General features: G+C 28.6%; 2 protein-coding genes and 1 long non-coding RNA gene across 4 annotated transcripts in view; 1 reads left to right on the forward strand and 2 right to left on the reverse strand.

The window, feature by feature from the left end:
- Positions 1-3708, reverse strand: part of LOC149880091 (uncharacterized) — a 9000-nt gene extending 5292 nt beyond the window's left edge. Inside the window, exons 1-4 of one of the 2 annotated variants that reach the window (XM_090070828.1) lie at positions 3562-3708; positions 1643-2415; positions 761-961; positions 359-489 (exon numbers count right to left, since the gene is read on the reverse strand). In XM_090070828.1, the coding sequence (XP_089926954.1) occupies positions 359-489; positions 761-961; positions 1643-2415; positions 3562-3593 (1137 nt within the window). In that variant the 5' untranslated portion in view covers positions 3594-3708. Of the gene's footprint in view, positions 1-358; positions 490-760; positions 962-1642; positions 2416-2850; positions 2970-3561 lie in introns of those variants that run through there. The other variant, XM_090070829.1, reaches the window with a different exon arrangement.
- A 274-nt stretch (positions 3709-3982) lies between these two features.
- Positions 3983-6606, reverse strand: LOC149880092 (uncharacterized). Its single transcript, XR_016446399.1, has 2 exons — positions 6542-6606; positions 3983-6395 (listed from the first exon to the last, which is right to left on the reverse strand). It is a non-coding gene; the product is annotated as an uncharacterized LOC149880092 (long non-coding RNA).
- A 4082-nt stretch (positions 6607-10688) lies between these two features.
- LOC149880093 (uncharacterized) overlaps positions 10689-13034 on the forward strand; it is a gene marked incomplete at its 3' end in the record, with an annotated part of 38883 nt that continues 36537 nt past the window's right edge. Inside the window, exon 1 of the mRNA XM_090069990.1 lies at positions 10689-10823. Within this exon, the coding sequence (XP_089926116.1) occupies positions 10792-10823 (32 nt within the window). The remainder of the gene's footprint in view (positions 10824-13034) is intronic.

Raw genomic sequence — 13034 nt, forward strand, 5'->3', positions numbered from 1 at the left:
ATATATATATACAGGCGCGGATCTAAGGGGTGGTCATTGTGGCAATGGCCACATAGTTTAAATTTAACGGCAGCCACGTCAGTTTTGGGTTTTTTCGCTTAAGGAATATCCCTAAAAGTTTAAATTTGTCTGCCGTAATTTAAAGATATTGGCTATAGAGTTCTTATTATAAGTTACCGACTTTTTATTCAATCAATAAATGCTGTGAAAATATATTAAAATATCGATCTTTTATCGAAATTTCAACCATGAAAATAAAAATTGGCCACAGTTATAAATTCCTTCATCTACGCCTGATATATATATATATATATATATATATATCATTAGGAAGTTTTATATTAAAAAAAAAAAGTACTTTATATTTAGATTTGGAAATAAGATCTTTGCAAGTATCAACAATTGCATCTAGGTTGCTCCAATCAATGAAATTGCGTAAGTTCAAATACTGCATGAAAAGAGGCTCGACAACGTTGTGTTCAAAACATCCTAAAAAAAATGTATCCAATTTTCATGAAGCTTAAAAACGAGTAAAATTGCGATAACTTTTAATTTAAACTTAAACTTAAAATAACTTTTTATTAAGTAATCCATCTTTGTATAAACGTGAGGGAAGGGAGTGAGGGGGTTGTGGAGGAACAGCAGTAAGCCAAGAAAAAACCAAAAATAGCGAGACTTGGAGAGGAGGGTGAGTATTTTAGGAACTTTTTATGTAACTTCATCAAAAGTCTTCAAGGAAGCTTGAACTAATAATTATTACCTTGTAATTTTATTCTTGTTAATGGGTTCAAGGTAGCTGAAGTGTGTGTCGGCGCAGTTTCTGTGTTGGATGTAGAAGCCAGTGAAAAAGTAGGTGCTAAAGTGGTAGTTAAAGTGGTGGTGGTGGAAGTAGTAGTTGAAGTGGTGGTTAAAGTGGAAGTTGAAGTGGTGGTTGAAGTAGCAGTTTTATTCAAACAGAAACCTAAAAAGTTAATTTTTCTCTGTTATTATTGTTATATAGCTGTTAATGCAGGTGTTTACTGCAGGTATCTTTGTAACGTTTAAAGACAAAATAAAAGTTTATAAAATGGCACAATGAACATTATATTTCATAAAAGAAAATCAAAGAAATCCAGATAATCAAATAAAATAAGATTTTTTTATGTGTTAATTTTAATAAAACTGATTTTGATTGTTGTTTTTTCTTCAGTTTAAATTAACAAAAGTTCTTCATTGAGCAAACCACAGATTTTTGTTATAACTTTTACAATGCATTTTTGAATTTATTTTATTAAAAGATTATAAAGGAAAATAATTCACATCTTAAGAAACAAAGCTTGAGATAAAAAAGTTTCTGAACAAAATTATACGAAGATATGAAATTTAAGAAAATAAAGTTACTAAAATAAAATTTTTCAATTAAAACTAAGATTTTTTATGCGTGTTGTTTTATAAAAACTGTTTCGTTCAAATATCAAGAGTAAACCTATTTATAAAGTAAATTGTGTGTGTTTTTTTGATTGGTGTGTTTTTTTGATTGGTGTACTTTTGATTGGTGTATTTTTGATTATCTGTATTTTGATTAGTGCTTTATCTTTTTCTTTAATTTTAAATAAACAAAAAATTAAGACTATAAAAAAATAACTAATACAAAATGATATACTTAGCAAATCTACTAATGGAATATTTCTTCCTCCGGTAGCTGCATCAGAACAGGAACCTTGTATTTTCATTGTTTTGATATGTGTTGCAATACTACAATCACACACCAGTGGGTTTGCATTTAAATCAAGATTAGTTAATGAAGTTAATGGCTTGAATGCGTCGGATGGAATGGTGGATATTCTGTTGGAATATAAGTGAAGAGTTGTTAATGAAGTTAATGGCTTCAATGCGTCTAATGGAAAAGTGGATATTTGGTTGCGGCCAATATTAAGAGTTTTTAACAGAGATAATGATTTGAATACGTCAGATGGAAGGGCAGATATTCGGTTGTTTTCTAAAGAGAGATAAGTTAATGAAGTTAATGACTTAATTACATCAGAAGGAAGAGTAGATATATGGTTGGAATGTAAATAAAGGGTTGTTAATGAAGTTAAATGGTTTAATGCGTTAGGTTGAAATGTGGATATTTGGTTTTGACCCAAATTAAGAGTTTTTAGTGAACCTAATGGTGCAAATGTGAAAGTTGGAAGGTTGGATATTTGGTTTTTTTCCAAAGAAAGATAAGTTAATGAAGAAAATGACCTAAATGCGTTATATGGAAGGGTGGATATCTCATTTTCAGATAAATCGAGTTCTGTTATGAATCGTGCAAAAAACCATCTGTCAAATCTTGGAAAATGTCTCAAACCACGTCTGTTGCATTTTACAGTCGTAGAATTGCAGAAGCATTGAAGTGGACAACTTGATGTGCAAAATACCGTCAGTTGAAATCTAAAACAAATAAATAAAGAAGCAAATGCTCTGTGGCTTCTCACGCTCTCATCCTTCCTCTTACTCTTCCTTGCCCTTCCCCCCCCCCCCCCCCTCCTCTAAAATAAAAAACAGAAAAAATCTAAATCAACCAAAAATAGGTTAGTTTTAAGATTAATGACGATGTTTTACAAATTTTTATGACTTTATATTTGGAGGAGAGGCGAGAAAATCGCTAAACTTTCTTGAGTTCCAGGCCATAACAGTACAAGTTCAAAAACTTATCTTTTCAGTAGATCCATTTCAAGTTTTCAAATTACAAATTGCCTTAAACTTAAACGGTAAAACATACTAATATAATATAAACTTCATCCAAAACAACGGTGAATATTTTATTGTAAATTAAATAATTATTGTAATTTATCATTAAATACGTTTCCTAGAAACCTTGTTTACCTTGGCACTCCTGTGGGAATGGCACCCAAGGTATGATAGACTCTCTTTTCACCTCCCAGCCCTTTTTCTTGTTACACTACTATGTATATGTCTACTTTTATTAAAAGAAATATCATAGTTTTCAATTTTTATTGAAACAAAAAATGCTTTTCATTTTCATCTATATGTTTAATTACATCAATTGCTTCATTACTAAATTTACAGTTTAGTACGAAGTAATTTTAAGGTATTGAATTTAATAACATATAATGGCAGTACTGATCGCAACTACTACTGACCGCATTTTTTAAATTTTTAGTCAGAGTTTTTTTATATCGAATAAAAAATAACTTTTTACCTACTTTTGATCATTTTTTAACAAAATTTTACAACTCGAATAAAGTTAACTCTCAATATTTTCACGAACATTTTTTTTAAACAACTTTTAGTTTTTTTTTTATTTTAACTGAAATTTAATCTGTTTCGATTGAGAAATAAAGATGGCGGTAAACTAAAAGAACCAGAAACGTAACTATGCTTCCTGTAAAAACATAAAAATAAAAAAAAAATCGTTCCTTTGATAACATGTCTGATTCCGTAGATAACATGGTGAGTTGGTAACATCTTGTTTTAAATTCATTTGAGAACCAATTTTAAAAAACTGAATTCAAGCTTCTGCTGCTTTAAGAAAATTCTTAAGATATTGTGGCGTAATTCAAAAATTTAACTCACATTACGAAGCAGAAGATGTAAAAAAGTTTCATCTTTGGACTCAATTTGAACTGAGTTAACAGAGTTATACTGAGTTAAGTGAATTAAAGTTGAAATATATTTTTTCTTGACACCTAGTTTCAATACGTTTGCAATTGAACAATACACGTTCTTTGTTACCCTTCTATTCATCTTAACAAACACAACAATCCGTTAGGGTATGCTGTGTTTGTTATGGTTAAAGACTGAACTAACATTAGAAAACAAATGATAATAGAGCTATGTTTAAGTGTTGTAATGCTGATCAATTTTTTCAGCTTTAAGGCCAAACAGGGTTGAAATTATATATATATATATATATATATATATATATATATATATATATATATATATATATATATATATATATATATTACTTTCCATAAATGTTACATCATCAAGCTTTTTTTCTTTTTTTAAATTTTATTTAGCGGTAATTCTCAGCCATAACTCTCCTGTTAATGTCATCTTCATCATTAATCTTTTTATACTTGAGTATAAAATGAGCAGATCTTTCTTTTCCTTTTAAAAGCGTTATTCCTCTCTCTTGATCCATTTACGTCAGTGTGTTCATAAAGTTTCTAATCTAAACTGTAATCAGTGATAGCAAGTTGAAAATGAAGATTTACGCAGTATATCAACTATATTTTAGCTAATTTTCTACGAAGGTAATCTATCAACCAACTTTACATTTAGCATCATAATTCTACAATCTTAATTAATGGTGTGTGTATTTCATACATGAAAAACACCAAGACGGTGTAAATTAACACCGTTTCGGTGTTTTTCATGCTGGACAATAAAACGGTGTAATTTTACACCTTTCAGTTAAGAGTGTAGTTATCTTATGCAGTATTCAATACCTCACCACAAAACCCAGTACCCATTCCCTTGGAGAGAATGGCTGAAGCCACGGCCAATTAATTCTGGTGGGCCTTTGGAGACTGCCGCGTTTGCGAGAAGCGGGTAATTTTCCGGGCCCAAACACGTTTCGAATATTTTTTTACGTGTTGTTTTTTTTTGTTGTTTTTTGCATTTATTTTCGCGTGAGTCTAAGAAAAAGCTTCTTCCTATTTAAAAAAGTATCGCACAAGTTAATCTGTTTAAAAAAACCACATTGTGATTCACATACTTTATTTAATTATTTTTTAACATGTTATTTATTTATTTAACTAAATAAGTTTTTAACAAAAGTCTTATGAAAAAAAAAGCTTTAAAGCAAGATAATAATTTTTAAAAATAGAAACCCTATTCTCTTAAAATTCTACTTTCAAAAAGACCTTGCGCAGTACGTAACATTAAATGACTCTTTTAAGTTAAGAAAACGTCAAAAATATGCGCAAAAGAAACAAAGCAGTGTAAACAAATTCGTTAAACAGATGTCAAACTTTTATTTTAATACTTAGGTAATGATCACTTCATTTTAACTAAATTATAGATTTATTTAAGATTTTTGGCTCGATATATTTAATTAAGCATCAGTTAAATAGTGTCCGATTTGACTTTTTTTTTTACCACTGTCCGCATTAAGTTGAAATAGTGATTTTGTGAATAGATTTTGTGAATGGAAAATTGGTTAGTTAAGTTTTTGCAATAGTCAGTTCTGCTATTATGTTCGTTAGTAGTCGGTTATGCTTTTCATACACTTTTTCATATCTGCGCACAAATTGTTTAAAGTTCTGAAAATGGAAGTGCTATTATTCGGGTGGAAGTGAGAAACAGTCTCTCATTCTCTGATCATCTAACCCAATAATTGAGAACATTAGATAAGAAAGTTCAACCACCTTAGGAGTGAGGGTTAGTATCTTCATTGTCTCAATTACTCTAACCATCTCTCTCTAACTTTTGTTTCTATGTTTTAAGAAAGTTTTGATAGGGAAACAAAGTGTGAATCACTGTTTCAATACCCTCCTCCAGCTCACTTTGAAAATTTTTCACTCTCAGTCCAAACTATAAAAGAAAAATATTCATCCCCACCCTATATACATATAAAATTATGCGTGTAAATAATATACATAATAATATGCACCCCTAAATTCACGAAAATAATGTCCCCATTCACATAGACTATATCACTTTTATCTTTAACTTAAGTATTAGAAAATACTATAATGAAAGCGCTTCTTTAAATTTACTCATAAAATCTCTTTCTCCATCTCCTGACATTTTGATCTGATTGTTCCTCTCGTCTATCATTTTAGGAAGGGGGGAGGACCTAGTCAGCAGCCAAATTCATTTAGTAGATCAAGATTCAAAGTAGAGCTCAATAGGTAACTTGAGTTCAAACTGTATGATTAACATGTGGGAGCATGAAGAGCTCAATAGGTAACTTGGATTCAAACTGTATAATTAACATGTGGGAGCTTGAAGAACACCCATTAAGAACTTTAAAATTAAACTTACCATTGACAGAATAAAAATGAAAAAAACGATGGTAACCAAATGAACAAAGCAAGTACCTTCCTTTTTAACAAAAGATAAACTTGTATAATGGCTGCCATACTATCATACTTAGTCTGTTAAAATAAATATTTTAACAAGAATTATGCAAAAGAACTGAAAAGAAAAAAAAATAAATAAAAGATAATTAAGTTTATAAGTCAGAGCTAATGAGCCACACAATTTAAATGCCTCTTTATTTGACTTTTATGTCTTTACAGTCCCTTGAAGCATCATATTGAATGACTAACTGCTGACAGTGCTACAAAACTTTGTCTCCGAATTGTTGCGGGTCTTCTTCAAAATGCAGTTCTTCATACAGTTGCACCAGTTTAAAACGGTATCTCTGAATGGCCGAAACTCTCGAATAATTTGTGCTTACATAAAATGAAAGAATCACAGGTAAAACAGCAAATTTAGAGTGTTCAGATGCAGACGACTTCTTTTAAAAAATAGCTCAAAATAAAGAAATAAATATTTAAGTAACTTCCATTTTAACTAATTAGTTTGCTTAATTTGTAACCTTTATATCTTTATTGCCACATTTCCTTCCCACATTTTTTCCGGGTATTTATGCCTTTGTTTAAACAGCATTTGGTGTGCGATTGTTTGTTTTTTTTTTTCTTATAATAAGAAAAGAAAACAAAAAAACAATAACACGCTGAAGACGTATGCCGTCGCACAGTGAGTTAAAAAGGTTAAAAAGCGGCAAAAAACACCTAACTACTAAATACATGTACATTAAACATATACTATACATCAAAATAGGGGTTTTTGGGGTCAAGGAATTCAAATTAGGAACTTAAAATTATTTTCACATGCACTAGTTACCCGTATAACGCACATGTACGCGTTAAAACACGCGTTAGTGCACTTTAAAATTCTAAATACTATTTTTAGTAAAACATTTAGCTTCCTTGACCCATAATATAACAATATTATATTAATACACAAACGCTCGTGTACGTGTTAAACGCACGCATTTACTAAACGCGCGCAGACGCGTTACAAAGCGAGTTATAAATCTTTAACGCAAAAAAAAAACAAAAAAACAATTTATAATCCAAAAATAAAAAAATCAGAGTATGAAAATCTTTTCACAACTTGAATTACTAACTAGTTCAATAATTCAGTACTAATATCCAATACCAGAATAGATTCATATATAGTTTTGTCTAACGCAACACCGCCCCTCCGTTTTCGATTTAAAAACCAATGATATGTTAAGAATAACTAGATGTCTAACTGCCGTAAATTGGTATAAGAAAAAGTGAAGCAAAAATCGGCCATTATGGAGGGCAAAATCTTTACGCTATTTATCAAAACAAAACAAATACGAAGCTTTTGATTTGTTAAATTCGCCCCCCATAATGGCCGATTTTTGCTTCAAAAAATACGCGGAAGTTAGACATCTAGTTATTTTTAATATATCATTGTTAAAAACAGCTTTCGGAGGTTTGTGAATTATTACACAAACGTCCGAAAACTGTTTTTAAATCGAAAACGGAGGGGCGGGTGTTGCATTTGACAAAACTATGCATGAATCTATTTAAAATATCTCCTAAAGGAGCAGGAGGTCGCAGTAAATACTTCAGGGTTTATTTAGCTATAATTTAATGGTTTTGTTTTACGAAAATTGAACGTGGAACAATGTGGAATTTTTTTTTGGCTGGCACTTATGTTTAAAATTGTGCATTAAAATTTTAATTTTCAAAAGAATTATCTAAAAAAACCGGTTTTTTAAATCTAAAAAAAAAAGCAAATAAATTATTAATATCTAAGCACTCAGTAATTTAACAAAAAAAAAAATAAAGTTTTGTAATGAGGTGGAAAATAAGGTTTCTTACAAGATAAACATACCTTAAATTTTCATAATTTTATGGTGATAAATTTAACTTTTTACACATATATCCCTTTAAAATTACACATTGTTAATACCTATGGAATTATCTAAAGTTGATTTAAGATCAAAAAGTCGTTTACTTTAACATTTGAAGTCTAAAAACGATTAAACTTCCACTTTTTTTTTCGGACTTTTTGCCGTTTTTAGATTAATCTGGGTCACTGTGCGTCGTAATGAATATAAATGAAAATCGAAATGAAAATCGTAATGAAACTAAATGTCGTCGTAATGAAAATAAATGCCGTCGTAAATCATCTTCAGACTTCTTAAGATTTCTGAGATTTCTGACTCTAATTTTAACGCTTTATAAATATTTACACTATGATTCCGAGTAACCGACAGGTTTGATTTCTCCACACGTCAAATTTTATTTTATGTATATTCAATTACATAGATGAAAACAAATACTTAATTGGTGAAAACCTCCGATTGAGTGGAAAAAAAAAGGGAAATCAAAATGATAAAAGAATTTTTAGTTAAAACAATCCGGCATTTTTATCAAATTAGCATCGATTTCTCAATTTAGACGGAATTTTGGAATTTAAGCTGTTTTTAGCTTTTTGTAAAAACTTATGTGAGAAGTTCACAAAGCTTCATAAAGTAGCATGAGTTCCAAAAAAATAAAATTAAAGTTTTTATCTGGGATAGCTATGATCAAAATTTAGCAAACCATCCTCAAGTTATTTACAACAGTTATTTCGAGATTGTTCATTATAAAAATTATATTTGATACCTTGATGAAAATAAATTATATTTGATACCTTGATGAAAATAAATTATATTTGATACCTTGATGAAAATAAATTATATTTGATACCTTGATGAAAATAAATTATATTTGATACCTTGATGAAAATAAATTACATTTGATACCTTGATGAAAATAAATTATATTTGATACCTTGATGAAAATAAATTACATTTGATACCTTGATGAAAATAAATTATATTTGATACCTTGATGAAAATAAATTACATTTGATACCTTGATGAAAATAAATTATATTTGATACCTTGATGAAAATAAATTACATTTGATACCTTGATGAAAATAAATTATATTTGATACCTTGATGAAAATAAATTACATTTGATACCTTGATGAAAATAAATTATATTTGATACCTTGATGAAAATAAATTACATTTGATACCTTGATGAAAATAAATTATATTTGATACCTTGATGAAAATAAATTATATTTGATACCTTGATGAAAATAAATTACATTTGATACCTTGATGAAAATAAATTACATTTGATACCTTGATGAAAATAAATTATATTTGATACCTTGATGAAAATAAATTATATTTGATACCTTGATGAAAATAAATTATATTTGATACCTTGATGAAAATAAATTATATTTGATACCTTGATGAAAATAAATTACATTTGATACCTTGATGAAAATAAATTATATTTGATACCTTGATGAAAATAAATTATATTTGATACCTTGATGAAAATAAATTATATTTGATACCTTGATGAAAATAAATTATATTTGATACCTTGATGAAAATAAATTATATTTGATACCTTGATGAAAATAAATTACATTTGATACCTTGATGAAAATAAATTACATTTGATACCTTGATGAAAATAAATTATATTTGATACCTTGATGAAAATAAATTATATTTGATACCTTGATGAAAATAAATTATATTTGATACCTTGATGAAAATAAATTATATTTGATACCTTGATGAAAATAAATTACATTTGATACCTTGATGAAAATAAATTATATTATGATATCTTGATGAGAAGCTCAATCATATGATGCCTGCTTAAAGTCTTTTTCTTTAGTGCATTTATTGATTTCTAGACTTTTTATGACTAACTTTGATTTCTTGACTTTTTGCGAGTCTCAAAAATCAACATTAGTCACAAAATCAGCATAAGTCATACTTGAATTTTAATATTTCTTTTTAAATTTCCTAGAAACAACAAAGCCTTTGCCCCCTCTGAAACTCATTAAACTTTGGTGGGATGAATAATACCTTAAGTAAGGCAACCTCTCCAAGAGATAATCCTACTAAACACATGCTAATCACTAATATTATAACCAAAACGTTATAAATAGTAATAAAGGAAATAGCTATAAAGGAAACTTTTGATTGCAATCACAACAAGCTGAATCTTTCAACCCTTAGCAAAAAGTATGACAGTCTTCATTTAAATGGCAGGGAACTTATCTATATGAAGTGGTATAAAAGGACTGATGATGATGCTTGGATACCAATACTGTATAAAAGCATGGCATTTATCATAAATTTGTCTTAAGTCTCAGATTGCTTTGATAGCTTTGCAGCTTAAATGTTAACTCGCAGAAATCAATTTGCCCTTTTTGATTGTACACTCTGAAAAAATGAAATTTATTTAGAGGAAATAATGCAGGGATTAAAAATTATTCACGCTACTCATGAACATACAACCTGGGTGTAAAATGAAACAAAACTTTCTCCAATTGAAAGACTTAGATGAGATACTATTTCCATTAACGGACTTAATCAAGAAGAGAAGAAAGCTTTGAATGCAACAAAAACCATTAGAAACATTTTAGGAAAACATCAAATTGTTAGCTATATCACCTTATATAAAATCTTTTGTTTTCACTCTCTAAACACCTAAACTTAGCTCTATCATCAAATATTTTCCAATGTTAGTTCAGTCTTTTATCTTGATAAACACAGCATACCTAAGTGGTTTGCTGTGTTTATTCAGATAAAAAGAATGGCAACAAATAACGTGTATTATCCAGTTGCAAATCTGTCGAAAATATAATTTATTTAAAAATATATTTCGAAACAGTTGAACAGTTAAGTATTTCGAAATAGTCCAACTTCGACCTGAAGATGAATGCTCTTTACATCTTCTGCTTCGTAATGTGAGTCACTTTTAATTTTCTTAAATAGAATACCAGAAAAAGAACTTCATATTTCGAATAAAAACAGAATTCTTATCACAAATACATAACAAAAAGAAAATTGTATCAGAATAATTTTTAATTTTTACGGCAAATAAAAGGAAAATACAAATTGCATATATTTAAATCAATTTACAGCCCAAAAATTTATTATCAACTAGTTTGTAATGTTAATATTTATGTTTTTCTTTAAGTAAAATCTGTTCTGAAGTTTAGTGGTTATCACGTGTAAAAGCCGAACTATTTTTACAATATTGCAAACAAGTTAAAAGATATTTGATGGCATCTAAAAAGTTTGTGTACAAATAGTTTTGTAAACACACTTTTTAAGTAAATTAATAATAAAAAGTAAAAATTAAATAAGAAAAGTCAGTATTATTTTAATACTGCATATTAATTGTAAATTTGTTTCTTATTAAGTTTTGTGATTTCTATTTAACACTAAGAAATATAAATAGTTTACTATAATAACTTTAAATGAACTTTTTTCAAGGTAATCAAGGACGATGGTAATTGAAACTCTTTTTTCTGAGGGCTACTTTTTATATTTTTTTCTCACAAGAAACCAAATTTTAGTTAGAAACCTCCTGAGAGAAAGTTAGATATGTTTGCATATGAATAAAAAAACTGCTCAACAAAAAATCAGATCAAAAAACCAGACCAACAACAAATCAGTTACAAACTTAATGTATTGTTTGCTTGTCACCACCTGAAATTATTTTTTCATGATTTGGATATTACCAGAAGCACAGTTATGTTTCAGTTTCTTAAAATTTGCCGCCATCTTTTTTTCCTCAATCCAAGTTAATACAAATTCAGTAAAAATAAAGTAATTTTAACTAAAATAAGAAGAAAAAAAAAATTCAAGTAAAAATATTGATAATTTGTCTTGTTCGAGTTGTAAAATTCAATAAAAAAAAATTTTTAAATAGATAAAAAGTAATATTGCTATTCAATATAAAAAAAACCCGATTAAAAATTTAAAAAATGCGTTCAATAGTTAAGTTCAGGTCAGTATTGCAATTAACTGATATCCAAATCAATACAATAAAATTGTAAATTAAGTAAAGTAAAAGTAGTAAATCTTTTTTTTTTTAAATAAAAATTGAAAACTATTTCTTTCAATAAGAATGGACAACTACATAGTAGTGTAGCGAGAAAGGCGAGAGGGAGGTGGAAAGGTAATTCCCAAGACAAACGAGGTTTTCCGGAAATTTTCAGGTTATATTGTGAAAGACTTCTGGGAAACGTGTTTAATGATATATTACAATAAATATATATGTCTATCATAAATATGTCATAAATATATCATAAATACATCAAAAGTATAATGCTTGCACTATGAAACAAAGTAAGCTCTCCTTTTTATATTATTTTTATCTCCTTTTTATACTTTTATATTTCATATTTATATCTTATATTATATTTTTATATTGTTATATATAATAATTGTTGTTGTGTTAAAAAAAATGAAAATTACATGTCTTTTAAAAGTAAGAGGAGAGAGGGGCAGGGGGTTACCAAAAAGAGGTATCTTGCCGTGGGAGCCATACTTTTACCGTAAAACTTTCTAACGTTTTGTGGAAATGACTTTGCTGTAAATTATCTTTAACAGTTGTGTGCAGTGGCGTAGCTAGATAGGTCGAAAAACCTGTATTAAAGCGTTCTTAACAAAACTTAATCAGTGTTTAAGTAGTTTTTACGTCTAAACTCTAATGTTACACCCATCTAGTTAATTTCAATATGTCTCAACCACTGGTTTTAATTGGTTGAAGCATATTGAGGCATTCACGACTTTCATGTATGGGGAGGAACTTCATATAAAACGCGATGTACATCACAGGTTTTTGCTGAACCAATCCAATCACTATGGTTACATTAAGCGAAAATTTGAGTCAAGCAAATCTTGGCAAGTGCCAAACCACGTGTTAAGTCGTACAGTTTCATTTGACTAAAATGCTAAGGACCTGTTAAAGTGACAGCATTAAGTAAGAAATCTTAAAACCTAATAGTATTCCTTGACATTTAGCATAAGGAGCCTACTTTTGTCTTGGTTCCCACGTTGTAAAATGTAATTGATCTTTCAAGTATGTTTTGCAAACTTTAGATGACACTACGCATTTGACAGGCGCAATATTATGTGTGTAGCAGTTTTAAAAAAAATTGATACAT

Source organism: Hydra viridissima, unplaced genomic scaffold (genome assembly GCF_058129835.1).
Source record: "Hydra viridissima isolate aposymbiotic clone 2 unplaced genomic scaffold, HvirCarnegie_v1 scaffold_13, whole genome shotgun sequence".
In the NCBI taxonomy this organism is placed as follows: domain Eukaryota; kingdom Metazoa; phylum Cnidaria; class Hydrozoa; order Anthoathecata; family Hydridae; genus Hydra; species Hydra viridissima.